Here is a 16,158-nt window from a genome sequence, read left to right as displayed (position 1 = left end):
GGGTGTTCAGTCTCACACATAAAACGCAGCCCTCAAACAAAAATAGTAATTTTATTAATGTTTCATGCCAATTATTGAATAAAAGTAAAAACACACAGTCCAATGCCAAAAACGTAAAAAAAAAAACAATGGTAATTCTTGGCGTTGAATACAGGATCATACCAGGAGCAGTGGTCAACTGCCCCTACCTTCTCAGCCAATCACACCACAGGAGCAAGCACGTCTGATAAACCAAATGGCCAGCTGTTTGCAGAGAACAGTGAGAAAGACAGAAGGCGTGAGAGGCAGAGAGTGAGGAGCGTGCACTCAGACTCCATCTGCTAATCTGCGTCAGTCCTTGACAGTTCTGGCACATCTAAAGAAGCCAATGTACTTCATACTGTGACTTCATCAATGCCACAGACAGAAGGCATCAACCAGCAAAAATTATTACTCTGAAGCCGAGTCTGGCTTCATTTGCTCTTTTGTTCCCTGTAATAACAGGGACATACCTTATTACCATATATTACCCATATGGTCATTTGAAGATGAGCAAAAGTCACAAATGTAACTTCTCATAACTTGTGCTGAACCTTATGAATGAGAGCAAGTAGTGCAAATTCTAGTTTGTTGCTGTGTGAGATTCTTTATTAATGCTGGAGGAACACATTTCCTAAACATAACTATACTTCTGTCTATACAGGCTCCAGGTGACAACTGCAATAAAACCGCAATGCGACCAAACAACCAGTCAGTCAACTAGCCATCCATCCAAGATCATCAGGGGGAAGTGAAGAGTGAGAAAGAACAGGAGTGAGAGAGGCAGAGAGTGACAGAGTAATAAAGAGTAAGAGGAAGAAGGAAAATCCAAATAACTGCCATGTCTCTGTACAATCTTCCAAATCAGAAGGTTTTCATTAGTTAAGAGCCTTAAGAACTGCTAGCTGCATACTCACCCACAAATCCCACAATAACGAATTCCTGAGTGCCCAGGATTAATGGCTGATGCTAGCTGTGTGCAGTGAGACAGCAAACATGACAGCAAGTAGAATAAATTCTACATCATGCATGGTTTCATGGCTGACGATGCCACATTACATTGCTTGGCATGCCAAGAGGTCTTGAGTATGTTAAAACCTGATGGTTTATGGTCTATTGCCACATATTTTTACAGTGTAACTCTAACTTGCCACATCAGCCACCCAAGTGCATGGTTTTTCAGACTGTCCGGATCTATCACATGTTGCACTCTGCTCAGGGCTGCTTCAAAGGCACTGACATATAATCAGAGGCCTTCATGCCTGTGCCAAACCGGTATGGTAAATTGTCAGCTGACGAAAGGCTGGAAAGAGTGTGTTTGGGGTTTAGTCCGTGGAGGCTTTAGCCAACAGGAAAGCTCTGGTGTTTTCCTCTCCATGGGGCATAATGGATTCTCCTCGCCAATGAAACACTATTCCGGCTGGCAAGCAGGACCACTAGCCACCTGAGAGGCTTTCCCACAAAACCCCCTCCCCTGTCAGCGCCAGATCTGAGACAGAAGAAAGGCTGGAAAGAAGATAGTTGAAGGGAGCAGGAACGTGAAAAGAAGTACATAGTAAACGAAAGGGAGAGATCTATCTCCATATCCATCTCTCTAAGATGGATATAGAGAATTGTTGATTTCTAAGTAATATATCTGTGACTGACTACCCATATCTGATTACATGATACTCATATACACACAGGTTACCATAACAAGCAACAACACAAAGGAAACGCATACAGACACATCTAGTTGCCCAGTTACACACCCTTCACTGCATCCCCCTCCTCCTCTGCCACATCTGTGCATGTTGACCCCTCCTTCTCCCTCTGTCAGTGTCTCTGCAGACTTGACATGCTCCCAAAGCAGGCAACACTGGCACACAGTGGCCACGAGGGCAATACAGTCAACTGGAACAATGGTCTTTTCATGGCTTTATAGGCCTGCAAACATGCCCTCATAGCCCATGCGCATATTTAGAATACTGGCATCACATTGGATGTAGTGCAAACAAGAAGTCACTGTTGTCACAAAAGTTTTGTACCTTCTCTCATTGTCATCCAGGTGAGCAAACAGCACATTCTTGGAAATGGCCTTAGCCAAGGCAGTCATGGTCTTGTAGTCTTTTGGGATCACCTGCGTAGACAAAGCAGTAATATCCATATGGTGAAGTGAACTACAACAGCACTGTGCAGGTGGACACATGAAACAAACCAGTATAAACACATAATAGCCCTGACTTCAAAAGCAGGCTAAATTGAATAATTAAAGAGCAGCATATTGGCAAACTCTGAAAGGAATATCCCACATGTGTCTGTGTATTTTTGGGAAAGCCCATCTGTTCAGGGATTACACTAAAAATGTCACACAGCCCTTAACTCACAAGAGGTCTGAACTCATTCATAAAACATGCATTTTTATGTCCAGGACTTTGTGGTGTGTGTGTGTGTGTGTGTGTGTGTGTGTGTAGGTGTGTTTGTGTGTGTTCATGAAAAAGAAATGGCAAAGGATGTAGCCACAACAAAGGCACAGAAATCTATATTTATAAAGAGCTATCCTAGAAGGTAACTTAAACTCATTTTATCAAAAATGCAAACAGTAAAAGAAACAAAAGAGGAGAAACAATGAAAATGTTCATTAAACCTTTCTTACTGCACAAACTGTGAGAAAGAGAGAGAAGTATGCATGTGCATATATATGTGCATGTTTTTTTGTCTATGGTGGTAGGGCAGAGGAGGGGGTAGGCTGTAATTACTTTAAAGCCACATATGTCTCCACATGAAGACAACCATACAGCAGGGTGCACAACATGCACACAAATACACACACAACCACATCACATACAGTATAAAATAAAAAGTACAATTTTTTATCTCTCTTTGGCCTGGCTACTCAGTGGACAGCAAGAGACTGACTCTGGCCTAAAAAGAAGAGTTGGAGGAGGGCACCCAGCAGGGATTAGTGGTTGAAGTAATTCTCAAATTCAGATTTTAGGTCAGCCTGCAAATGATCCTCCACAAGATCCAACTCCAGTACTCTCACCCAAGGGATCATTAAATGTCAGGGCTCTCAGCTTGCTTTTAGTTTGCAACCACTTTTGAATCACTCACAATTATGATTCAGTATCTGTCCTTTCTAACTTGTCATGATAATGTCAAGATATTCTGCTACAGTCAAAGCGGAAAAGCCACATCAGGATAGATACTACTAATTAGTAAAAAAAAAAGTAGAAAGTAAAGTTTGGCTAGTGAAAAACTAATTATATAGATGGATCTGCAAGAGCCGCATTTTTTTTCTTTAACAGCATTGTACACATTATGACGTTAGCTATGATATAAGGTTGGAAAACTCTTTAATGCCACATGAGCCCTTTAAAGTTAGAGGAAATATCTGACTCTTTGCTCTTTTTGCCCCACCTCTTCAAGAGAGTGTCCGCATTAGTTGTCATCAATCTGGTGCCAACCCTGCTATTGATTCTATTAATGTGCTCTCCAGGCCTGACATACAGGCTTCACAATTAGTTCAGACTCATAGCATTTTACAGCAAAGCTATTTTAATCAGATGAGCAGGGTGACCTTATTGATGGTGTTCTGTCAAACAGCTGTTGTTTATCAGATGACGTAGGAAGAGTTGAGCACACAGACTCTGTGTGTGTGTGTGTGTTTGTGTTACGTAAGTTACACATACACAAAATATATCGGCTTCCACATGATGAAGTAGCCATGTAAGTTGCTGTATGTATGTGTGTTTTTGTGTGTGTGTGTGTGTGTGTGTGTGTGTGTGTGTGTGTAAGCCTGAAACAGTGAGCTGAAAAAACTGAGGCGGGGGTAGGCCTGCTGCCATGACACACGACTGCAGTGTCTGGTAAAGACCTTAGAGGCATAAACACAAACGCATGTGGGTGTATGCACACACCTGACGAACACACACTGCATGCTCCAGTGTCCATGTGATTACAACGTGGTGAAAAGGGTTCATGTCATTATGTCATTACCCAGAAATTAATGGTGTGCAAGTTAATTACAATTGAGAAACCATGGCAATGATATAATCACTAGGGTTTGTGTGTGTGTGTGTGTGTGTGTGTGTGTGTGCGTGTGAAAGTGGATCAGTGTGTGTAAAAGTGAGTTATAGTTTCTGGCAAAAGAGCACTCTTTCAGTAGCTCCATTCATTTATGGAATGGGTGCATGACAGTTAGATGACTGCCGCCTTGGAGTACACAGTGACTAAATAGTCACTTTACTACAGAATCAACTTTAGCTTTTCTTCACATGGTCTGTCATACTGTCTTATGAGCCAGAGCTGCAAAGTAAATCCTGCATAAATAAAACAAAAACATCTTTATTTGCTCTGATTTTGTGTCAAAATAGGGATAAAGGACCAGAATAGGGATTAGATGAAACACTTGCTCTAATTAGCATGTCTTTAATTTATTTATAATGGATATGATGAGGGTCTGTCACAGGAAACTTAATATCACAGACTCAAATCTCAGCATCTGTGCTGATGTCTCACAAACAGTTTTTTTATAAATAAACAATCAACTGATTTAAGTTATAAGAGACTGTGATTTTAATCCTGTTGCAGACTAAATGCATAAATCTTTATATAAACACATCGCGGAGTTTGCTTTTTCAAGCCTGTGCTGACCTTGCGCACGTAGCTAACTGCGTCCTCTTCAGTGTAAACCTCAGCGCTGACCCCTCCTCTGCGGCGCCGGGCCTTAACAACCGGATTGGGTGGTGGGGGAGAGACTTCATCATCATGTGAGTCTGACTGGCTGTTAGATTTCTGGCGTGCCATGATTTGCTTGCATTCTTCCTGCAAAAACATAAGAAGAGAAAGAATTGGTGGGGAAACCAGCACAGAGGGGGAGAGAAAAATGTATTCAGTGGTTAAAATCTAAAACAGGATTGTCATCTATAAAAACAGCACCTCTCTCAGACACATTCACTAAAGGTGTAGAAGATTTATGTGGAGCTAAACAGATGCAACTACTATGGTAGCTTCGGGTAAGTCATGATCATCTGAGATCATCTGTTGTTCATTCACCTCACAAATGATCACAGTAAGAAGGACTGACAAGCACAGTTTCCAACATCAAGCATCATGTGGATTCTTAAAAACAGACTCTACCTCAGAGAAGTACAGGGCACAGTACTCCTCCCATCTGGCTGCCATGCTATGACGCAAGTGACATCAAATATTAATATCTGCAGACCCGAACATACAGAGAGGAAAAAGATACACTGGGTATTTTCCTCTCAGATAAAATGAGGAATAAAGACATGAAAAGGAGACAGGATGCCTCTGTCTAGCTGTTGTTTCAACTGCTAAACACTGCAGGTGATGAATTATTGATTGCAAACTTAATTAACACATTAGCATAAACACACAACGAAACCACTGTAAGCTTGTTAATACAAGTGTTGTGAGACAAGAGTGATGGAAAAATGCTTTCTGCAAAGCTAGCCACTGCTGTGTGTATTTCTAATCTGTATCTGTGTAGAGCTAACAATGAGTGCTGTTCATCTGTGTGCACCCGATGGCACTATGTGTTTATTCCTTTATATCAGTGCATTATTATCTAATAGCATGGAGGGGGGCAGAGACAGCATTATTATTCACCACCTGCTGCTCTTGGTGCAGCAACAACATCTAAAACATAATTTTTTGAAGTATATTTCATAGTATTTAAGGGTATTTCTCCTGATTGCTGGTACACTGCACTGCTACTGAGCAGTAAGAAAAAAACACAGATGATTCAAAGAGACAAGATCCCACCAGGCAGGCAAGTGTGGCAAGAAGTGGCATTCTCACATTCCACTCTGGTACAGAAACACCCGACAGACAGAAATAAACAGAAAGACTAAGAGAACATGGAGCACATCACCTTGATTTAAAATAATATTTCAAAATACACAAATATATAACTTGTTTTGGTTTTGGTAAGACAATGATCCATCAATCAGTTGAGGCATTTTGCATTCTATATCTTTAGTATTTAATTGCTTATTGATCATTAACAACTATCAATTAGGGAAACAGCTACTTCACACTGACGCACATGTAAGACACCAAGACCAAAAGCAGACAAAATATGCAAAGAAGACACATCTTGTGTCTGGCTTTATGTCACCATTATGCCACCATTCCACTGAAGGAGAAGGTAAAAAGAAGAACTGAGAGCCAAGTGATTACTGAGCACCATGAGCAGGGAGCAGACATTGGTGTCATTAACTGACAGTGGAGGGATAGAAAGTGACACAGTGGCAGACAGAGACAACCTGTAACAGAAGCACTGAAAATACCTCAGAAACACAGAACCTGAGAGGGAGGTGAGGAAAGAGACAGTGATAGTGAAAACTGAAAATTGAGACAAACACAAGTGTCAAATCCCGACTTCACAAGTTAGCACTATAGTGCACATTTGTTCTCTATCTGCCTCAATTATCCTGAGATACAGCCATGCTATAATGACACAAAACATCATTCAGTTACAGTTGTCTAGAAAGAATTTGTCAGCTCACACTCTCATTCATTCTTTGGTATCAGTTTATCTAATAATCTTCTTTGTCATTGTCTCTCATGATATCACTCTTCATCTCTCCTTCTCATTACAACTTAGGTTACTATGATGCTTTGCTCTCTATGTAAAAACAATATGATAATGTAGATTACACACATACACCAGTTGGAAAAGTAAGCAAACATACTCCAGGGCACAAACACACACACACACAGACACACACACATGCATTCTTGCTTACGCAGAGTCACTGCCTGAGGGAACACAGCCAGCAGGTGGAGAAGAGGAGAGCCAGAGAGCAGCATCAGTGCACACACACACACATACAGTCTCACAAACACACACACAGTATCACAAACACATACACAGCCAGACTGCAAGGGGAAAGGAACACTCACACATTTCATCTTAATCAAGGCAGCAAGGTCTCCAATCAGGTAACATACTGATCTCTAAAGACAATAAGGGCAAAGTCAAAGCAAAACACTTTCATTTCAAGCACTGTACATAGAAACATCATCTCACTTCGCACAATACAAACCAGCAAATGTTGATATTATCTTATCTAAAACAGTCACTAACGACTACTCAAACTAAGCAGTACCAATGGCTTCCAACAAAACGTGCTCCTGGCACAATGAGATTAAACAGGTTAGCTCCAGGAGGCTAACTACAGGCTAAATTTGGTAGTAGAGGTATTTACCATTGCATGGAGAGCCCCTGATCAGGCCGGCTGTGTGTCCCTCAGCCTGTCAGAGGCACCAGATCAGGTCAAAGTGCATATGGATCCCAACCTCATACACACCTGACACACATGCCACACCGCAGCAGCATCTTGCTATATTAGCACAGCGACTACTATGTGGATGTGCTATATGTGTGTGTACACTCAGGTATGAGTGTGCGTGTGTGTGTGTGTGTGTGAGTAAGCAAAAAAATCTGCGACTGTGTGTGTGAGAGAGAGAGCATGAATGGCAAAACGTCTGCAATCCTTTCGACACAGCAGCTAAAGAACAAACCTACTGATGAAAACACTGATCACAGCAAAATGCCTGTCTCTCCATCGCTCCTGCGCAACTCACTGTCTCTGCTTTCCAGCCTCTTGCTCCCTCTCTTTCCGTCTCCCTCTCTCTCTCTCTCATGCACACACACACACTCAAAATCAGGCGGCGCAATGAGCGGGCTAGTCTCGCTTCCCCTTGTCACTATGACAACTGGGTACTGTGAGCATCCTGAATAGTTGGTGCTGAGCTTAGAAGCAACAGTGGCTCACACACCTATATTCACATACACACACTAGTTCAGAAGCCTGTTGACAGGCTGTCTCTCTTTCCCTCTCCCTAACACATCTAGTGATTCAACTGACAGAAGGGAAGTCGTCACTGCCCTACAATACAGACTTCTGTTCTCACCAAATGGCATGCCTGTGTGTTCTGAGCCAGCAACTGGTGCAAAACATTCCCATCGAGATACGTCATCGTCCCATACATTCACGCACTGTGTGTGCCAAACAATGTTCTGTGCCATGCAGTGTCTCTGTCACCCCTTACAGATCTACAGCTCCACCCATGTGTGTGGTTCAAGCAAAGACCCATACTGTTGTGGTCCCAGTGGTACGCAGGACACAGGCAATACATACAGTATTACTTTGATATCAACACAGAAGCTTTGAGCTGAGAGCAGTTATGATATACCAGCAGCTGAGACAAACCTTTTCTTCCTTTAGTTTGTCTGTAACAACACACAGGCTAAGCACTTTAAGGCAGTGTAGTTTATATTTCCAGGGATATGTACAGTAACTAACTACAGATATCTTATCTGTGGTCCATTTTTTTAACAGTATATTTTTGCTATCCTTTACCTCAATCTGAGGTAATGAAGGAACATGAAACTCACCAAAACAGTGTCCTCCTCTTTTATTAGTCTGCCATCTATTCTATTTATTTACCAATATATTTTCTACCCTAGAATCAGTGTTATCACCCTGTGTCACAGGCTCTCTCTCTCCGTTGTCCCTCCTGCTCTCCTCTGTTCTCCTTGCGTCATCACTGGCTGCTGGGTGCCAAAAAGAGAGGACAGGAGAGGAGGGACAGGAGAGGAAACAGGCCATAAGAGGAAACAGGACATAGAAGCTTTGTAAAAATTGGGCTTTCCATTAGAGACTGAGGGACTGTAGGTCAGAGATTAACCAAAAGAATGAAGGCACAGACAAAAGATGACACACATTCAATTCTGTGCAACTCATCTATGCAACTGTTATTAAGCCATTATGAATACCAATTTAAACTCATTTATATTGAGGATGACTCATATTAAAATGGCTTTGTCCTGTTCATTCCTTGAACTAATTTGCACCAAGCAAATATGAACAAAGGTTATGACTAATTCTCATCTGTGACTAACCATTATTAATCAAGCCAGCCATGATGCTCGTCACAAAAGCATTCCCATCAGAGAGGATCAGAGGACTCACAGAGCAAATATATCAAAATATCCATTCTTCCATGAAATTTCAGATAGATTTCAGAATTAAATGCACCCCAGATTTCTGCTCCTTACACCAGATGTAAGCATTGTTTCAAATGGGTAATTTTTCACAGCTGAAACTGATTGTTTGTCAATTATTTAACTTATAAAAATGAATTCTGATATAAAAAAAGCACTTTTACTGTTTCTCAATGTGTGTATTAGCCAGTTTCCTTTGTCATCACATATTACATTGAATACTTTTTAAACAGAATACTGTGAATATGTTATTTTGGAGGATGAGGTTTAGCCCTAGATCATTGCTTACATGGGTTAATTTGACAGAGTCCCAGCTCTTCTGGTGTTGGGGAGAGTGAACACAAAGGCTGGGGCCACTAAATACAAGTCTGTGATGCTGATCAGAGCTGAGTTTTCTAGCCCTAATATACTGTATAAACACCATTGGCACATATACTGTATGTGGCCTGACCTAAATTGTCTCAGGGGAGATCAAGGGGCAGACAGGGACAGAGTAAAAGAAACAAAAGGGAAAGTAGAAGATAGGTGAGATAATCCAAAGCTAGACCCAATCCTCCTCTAAATGCTCTCAGCAGACTCAACAAACAACCAAACCTTACTGACAAATTGTCAGTCAAAGCCCTTTGTAGAGACTGGCAGATTTGTTATGACAGGTCCTGGTGACAGTTCAATGACTGGCAGGACAGAAAGGCTTCTCATCTTACAGGGGACGAGGACACAGCGACCGACTGACTGACAGACTGACAGACAAAGAGTGCGGCACTCTCCCATAATGCAAAGTGATGGGATTGTTCACAAACAGATAATACAGCAGGATTTACATTTGGTTTACTTAACATGCTTCATGAAGTTGTGGAATGCAAGGCACCAACATATATCTTCTGCATCCCATGGGTTTCTACAATATTGTGATAGACATGTTTTAGTATTTTCAGATATACAGATATACCAAATGACTAATTTATTATTTAAGACAATTAACATAAGGTTTACATGGGAATGTGTCTTCTTCGGTTCTAACATGGGATGGAAAACAGTGATGGAAAAAGTAAGATGAAGCAAGTTTGAGAGGAACAGTCAACAAAGGATATGTTTGAGATGATAGGAGAGAAGGAAGGTTGAGAGACAGGCAAAGTAAAGAAATGAAAGACCAGGGCACCACATATGAAAGACCAGGGCACCACATATGAAAGACCAGGGCACCACATGAATACAGATGGTGACAGCTGTCATGACCTAACACTTGGCCAACCGTACAGATGGTAGGCTATGTACAGATACAGGATCAGTAATAGAAAGAAAAAGAAGACAGATAGATTTCCTATGGAAACATATTTTTAAAAATGAACTTGAAAAGTAAATTCAATGATCATAAATGTGGCCAGACAAAGCCAGTAACAGTGGCTCTGGGATACCAGAAAACACAACTTAGCGTTGTGAGGATGCAATGTGCATAATTCAGCAAAACATCTGTGGTGGCAGCTGCCCACTTGTTATACTGAGTGACACATCCACTCTCACACATTCACTCCAGGCACTTTTAGCTGTTGCTGCCTGTTGGACAAATATGCATTAATGATGTAGACTAGTGAAACAGTCATAGCACTGGGGTAGCACAGCATTTATTTGACTGTCTAAAACTTCATGTATTATAAATAAGATAGTGGCAAAAACCATAAACCATGTGTGTGTTAGAACTTCCTTATTTAGTTCTCACTGTTTTAATATCCTTGTTGCTCATGACCTGTAATCTCCTACATTAAGCTTTGTATTCTAGATATTTCATTCTAGATATTCCACAGTAAACAGCTGCAAATTTACAGTAAATAATCCAGACAAACACATTAACAAATTGAAAACATCTGTTAAAAGACAGTCCTGATGAAATGCCTTAAAAACCACATTTTTTTATACTCCAAAAATTAAGGCTGACTTTTCCACAATTAAACACTGAGCTGCGCTGAGAGAGAATACAGAAGTGAAGCTACTGTTGCAGAGATCAAAGGCATCATTACCATGCATAAAGAGGCAGGATGAAAGACAGCAAGACGCCTGTTATTTTCCCATTCACAATGTCAGCTGGCGATCACAGGCATGTTATTATTTTGAACAAAAGCTAAAAACAAACTAGACAGACTGATGATTTAGTGTGCTGTCAAGTGTGCATCCTGTGCGTGTGTGTGTGTGTGTGTAAACAAGTAGAAGAGACACTAAATAGATATCAAGAATGAAAGGAAGGAAAAAAGGAAGCACACACACAATGTAGAGGAAAATAAGAAAAAATACGCAGATGATGGAGTAACTGAGACCCAGAAAAGAGCTTTTCTAGATAAGATTGTGGGTGTTTTACTAAATACTGAGCACATATGAAATGAGGTTAGGTCTGGCAATATAATTGGCACTCGCAAAAACAAAAGCATATGACAGTACAGCGGGAACAAAGTTTGTGAATAAAGGGGCTCATTGAGCACAGGATAGACTACAGCATATGAATCCTCTACCGTTGCCTAGGTTACCGCCTCTAGTGGGCGACGAGCACTGATGAAAAAGGTTCGGAAAAAAGAAATAAAAACACAAATATAGAGGGTGAAGTGCAGGAGAAAATGTGATGACAATGGGGTGTTTTTCCTATTTTCTGCTACCTCTTTGTGTTGAGAGCAGGAGGTACCTGCCTCTGAAAGACTGGCAGAGTAAAAAAAAGGTGTTTTGCTTTTGAAAACTCTGTCAAAACTTGTTTCCCTGCAGATTTTCAAAAGAAGGAAGTAGCACTACACTACAAAACTGAGATGAATGCTTTGAGCACCACACCATTGATAAAGCTTAAAAATAATACAAAAACCAAAAAATAAAATCTGCAGTCTGCAGATTAAATTGTATTGTCCTCTAAATTACCTTGTGCATGGGGAAAGAAGCACAGTAAGCTTCTTAAATAGGACACCACAAAAACATATATGACCTGTTTTCATTACACTACTCTGACCTGACAACACGAGCACAGTTAAGCAGGCTTGACAGGGATATTGTTGGGCAGCTGTGGGTCTAAAAAGGGTTTAAAAACCTAGAGCTTTTTATTTCATCCACTTTTATACATCCGGTGATTTCACTGACCAACATGAAACACCAAAATTGTTCAAGCCCCAGCGCCATAAGCTAGACATTTGATTGCCAACTACCTTAAAAGGTGCTGTTTTGACCCTGAATGCTGACCTATAGATGCAGATGGAAATAATTTATAACACATCACATTCATGATTTAAGCATAAGATATAAACTTAATATGTTGTGAATCAAGTGACTGTTTTGGCAGTACCCTAATTCATTAAGGACACTGCACCAGTTTGCAGGATTATAGGTACAACAGCCTATGTGCTTTGCTAGGACAGGTAAAATAATTTGTTACTTATGGAGTCCAAGTTTGCACTTTTTCTTAAAGCAAAGTTCCCAGTGGCATTTCCTCTGGAAAATTACAACAGTATTTCCTGCTATGTTTACTGAAATGTTATGTGGAGCTGTTACTTTTCTTATGTAATCATGTAAGCAATCAGACTACTGTGTTTTAATAACATGTTATTCCTTAATGTTTGCTGCAGCAGACACTTGGCCACTACAGAGAGAGACTGAGGAGTACGCACAATACATTTCTACCCTCACTCAGGTTATAATCACAGCCTACAAGTGGATTCAAGGGTGGAGATGTGTCTGATTAAATGCTATATGTAAGCAGCAGCAGTGATGATGGTGTGATACATTGCAGTGTAGATGCAGCAGCGTAAGCAGCAAGACTGAGCAGAGTGTGACAGTTCAAATGCATTGAGTTATTAAAAATGGTGTGATAGATATGTACTGCAGAGAATAAAGAATGTCACATGCACTGCTACAGTGTATTGCACCTATAGCAAAAGTAGTTATCTTCCCTCTGCCATGTATATACTGGTCACCAGAGCAAAATGTCAGAAAAAGAAACTCATTTGTACTACAGTGAATTTCCAGACATTTAAAAAAAATTGTACCGTAAAGGGGTTTGATCACAACAGAAAATCTTTTAGGTTGTTTTATTACTGAGATGAGATGCAAATGGGGCAGATGTGTAGTGTATGTTATTTTACAGCATGAATCACTTGCACCTTGCTAGAGCATGTGTTTGCTGAGCTCTGACACATTGATTAGCATTCCTGCTGCCTCTCTGTTTATGTAACATTACAGTCCATACTAACAGCAGCTATAGCTCTATGCTCTCTCTCATTGACCACAGACCTCTATAAGGACACTGTTCCAGATACTGATAGCAGTCAGATGCAAACACATAAACAAGAACAGTATATACTAGCAAACAAAAAAAGCAACCAAACTTTGAACCTAGTGTATTCTTTCCTAAAACCTGGGCTTACAGTAATATTTTAATTAATAATGATTAGACTTTTATTGGTCTGAATAGATGAATAAATTCATATTTAGGAAACTGCCTAAATATATTTTATTTGAACATACAGCTACTTATATTGATTTGATGAAGCCTTTGATTAAAAAAAACAAAAAAGGAAAACATCATATGTCATTTTAAAGGGTGATAAAATCAAATGATTATCACATGCTACCACATATACACACAAGCCACTGCTGAAAGAATGGAGACCCTCCTTCAGGCATCAGGATAGTGAACTTCAATCCTGTTATATCACATGTCTTTAAACAATCGCCTTGCTTGTTGGAGCCTTCTTTCCAAGGCCTGAACTCTCCTCAGGCCAACATCAACAGCCTACAGCTCCACCACATACACCTTTATGATCTATTTCTAACAGTGGATTGTTCACGTCAACAAATCTTGTGATCCACTCATGAGCAAATACCTTCTAGCCAATACCAAACTATTCAGCTAAAAAAACACCTTGTAAATAAAGCAGGAGTTGGAACATATGTAGACCCTTTAGCTGAAAAGGGGCAGAAACATAAAGCCATGCAACACCGAACTGTAATATTGTTTAATGGGGAGGCCGTGTGGAATGTGCTACAGAGGATTTCCCTGTTTTAACCTGTTTTGGGGTTATTTACAAAATTCACAATAAATCCTACTTGGCTCTTAGCTGTGATCTGTTAATGAATGTCACTTCTTTTGTCTCTCTGCTCACAGTCAGTCAGAAAGGCAGATACATACAGTCTGTTCCCTGAGCCTGCAACCAGGACACTGGCCTTTTGTGGGTGCTTCTCCCACATTCCCTAATGGATTCTCCTATTGTAGGTTGAAAAATGAAAGCTCTATTATAACAGTTTGGGTACAGTCGGTTTTTTGACACAGTAGCTGACTGGGATGGTCTTTCTCTACTAATACTGTATGTGCTGGTATAATAACTACCCCTATTATTCATCAACATAGGCTGTACCATGATACACAATGAGGAAATATTAATTGTACACAGCTATAGGTGGAATATACTGATATTGTCACAAAAATATGACAAAAAAAGCACCAATTGGTGACTTACACATGCTGCAATAAAAATCCATGTATCATATTTCAATTAAAAGCACATGATAATTAACAACTTCAAGGCCACTATGGTCTCAGACAACACAAAACCCTGCATTACAAAGAGAGGGACTCACACTGACAAACCTAAGTCATACAAACACAGACTTATCACCAACCTTCTCCAGCTTTTCAAAATGCTCCCGCAGGAACTTCATAGGACGCTCAGGCTTAGCGATGCAGAGGTTCACAATGCACTCTTTGAGGATCTGCTGGATGTTGTGCTTCTGCACAAAAATTTCACAGGCCTTCAAACTCTCGTCTTCTTCCAGAGTAGAGGAGGAGGTGGCCATCTTATCTTTTTATCTCTGTGGCAGTGGGAAAAAACAGGATGGACTTTGATTGGAGGGGAGGGAAAACTGAATAGAGACAGAAGGGTGGACAGAACATTGATGGGAGGGGCAGAAAGGGGAGCACATACAGTATGATAAGAAGATAGAAGGGGAGAGAAGAGAGGGCAAATGGATCATGGCAAGAAGGAGATTTCACAGCTCATGACATGAACTGATGTCTGTTGAAATACCTTAAACAAAGCATGAGAGTATATGATAATGTTTGCAGTGTAATGTTAAATACTTACTTGTATAACTATCAGATTTTGGTGTTTGCACCAAAGTAGCTACACCTTTGTGAGCAATGTTTTAATTCAGTAAGCAGTACTGTTTCATGCTGGATTTTGTAGTTTTTGCATTCTTTTCATGAAGCACCTTGATTTCTCAGGTTGCAAGAATAGCCAAGTACAGACATCCCTACCTAATTATTCTATTTATAAACTTTTTTCTCTACAATGAGATAAATAGTATTTAACACTTAATACATTTAATACAAACATTCTTTGCACTGGAATAATAACTTGCTAATGTTTAACCACTTCCACCCTTGTATGTGGTCTTGCTGATGAAGGTGAACATGAACTATTTGTAAACTGGTGCCTTAATATACAATGCATTTGTGAAAGTAAACATTTCATCAGGTGGATGCAACGAAATTATGCAACGGGGTATGACAGCTGGCAGCTATGGATATGTGACACTACAGTTATGTCAAATAAAATAAGCAGTATGTCACAGAGCAAAATAGGAAACTGATTAGGTGTCGCTAACCTGACTGCCCTGTGTCACTTCCTCAAAAAGAAATCACGTCTTCGATATGGTTGGTAAAGCATAATACATCCTGATCACTAGTGACATCTCTTGTGCAGTTTTCCTGCAGCAAATAGCAAATCAGTGCCTGCATAGAACAATTCTGCCATGAGCTGCTGATACAACAGTGCACCTGTTTAACTGCATTGTAGAGACAGCTAACCCAGCTAGCTTTGCTTACCTTACAGTGACAACGAAACAACAACGAAGGGGAATTACTGCGACGTAAACGCGATCGAGGGCCAGATCTGAGCTGCTATTGAGTGTGCACGGAAACACGATCTGCTCTGATCTCTCGATGGTGTCCCTACCGTTATTTACTTGGAGGATGCTCAGTGAGATAACACCTCGCTGCTGGTGGAGGATAGGTGAGGTACTGTGTATTGGCTGGGATGATGCTCCTCTGCCTCTCTGCTACCTCGGCTCGCTCTGCGTCAGTCCCGATGACGTCAATC

The 16,158-nt window shown here is 40.6% G+C and overlaps 1 protein-coding gene across 4 annotated transcripts in view; it reads right to left on the bottom strand.

Annotated features, from left to right (window-relative positions):
• Nucleotides 1–16,151, bottom strand: part of prkar1b (protein kinase, cAMP-dependent, regulatory, type I, beta) — a 53,104-nt gene extending 36,953 nt beyond the window's left edge. The window contains exons 1-4 of one of the 4 annotated variants that reach the window (XM_026326018.1): nt 16,015–16,151; nt 14,681–14,920; nt 4,654–4,824; nt 2,046–2,137 (exon numbers count right to left, since the gene is read on the bottom strand). In XM_026326018.1, the coding sequence (XP_026181803.1) occupies nt 2,046–2,137; nt 4,654–4,824; nt 14,681–14,854 (437 nt within the window). In that variant the 5' untranslated portion in view covers nt 14,855–14,920; nt 16,015–16,151. Of the gene's footprint in view, nt 1–2,045; nt 2,138–4,653; nt 4,825–14,680; nt 14,921–15,884 lie in introns of all 4 variants that reach the window. The other 3 variants (XM_026326020.1, XM_026326019.1, XM_026326021.1) reach the window with 3 other exon arrangements.
• Nucleotides 16,152–16,158: the final 7 nt, after the last annotated feature.

Source organism: Mastacembelus armatus, chromosome 8 (genome assembly GCF_900324485.2).
Source record: "Mastacembelus armatus chromosome 8, fMasArm1.2, whole genome shotgun sequence".
Lineage (NCBI taxonomy): Eukaryota > Metazoa > Chordata > Actinopteri > Synbranchiformes > Mastacembelidae > Mastacembelus > Mastacembelus armatus.
Note: the sequence above shows the minus strand (reverse complement) of the source record. Positions and strands in the feature narration are given on the sequence as shown.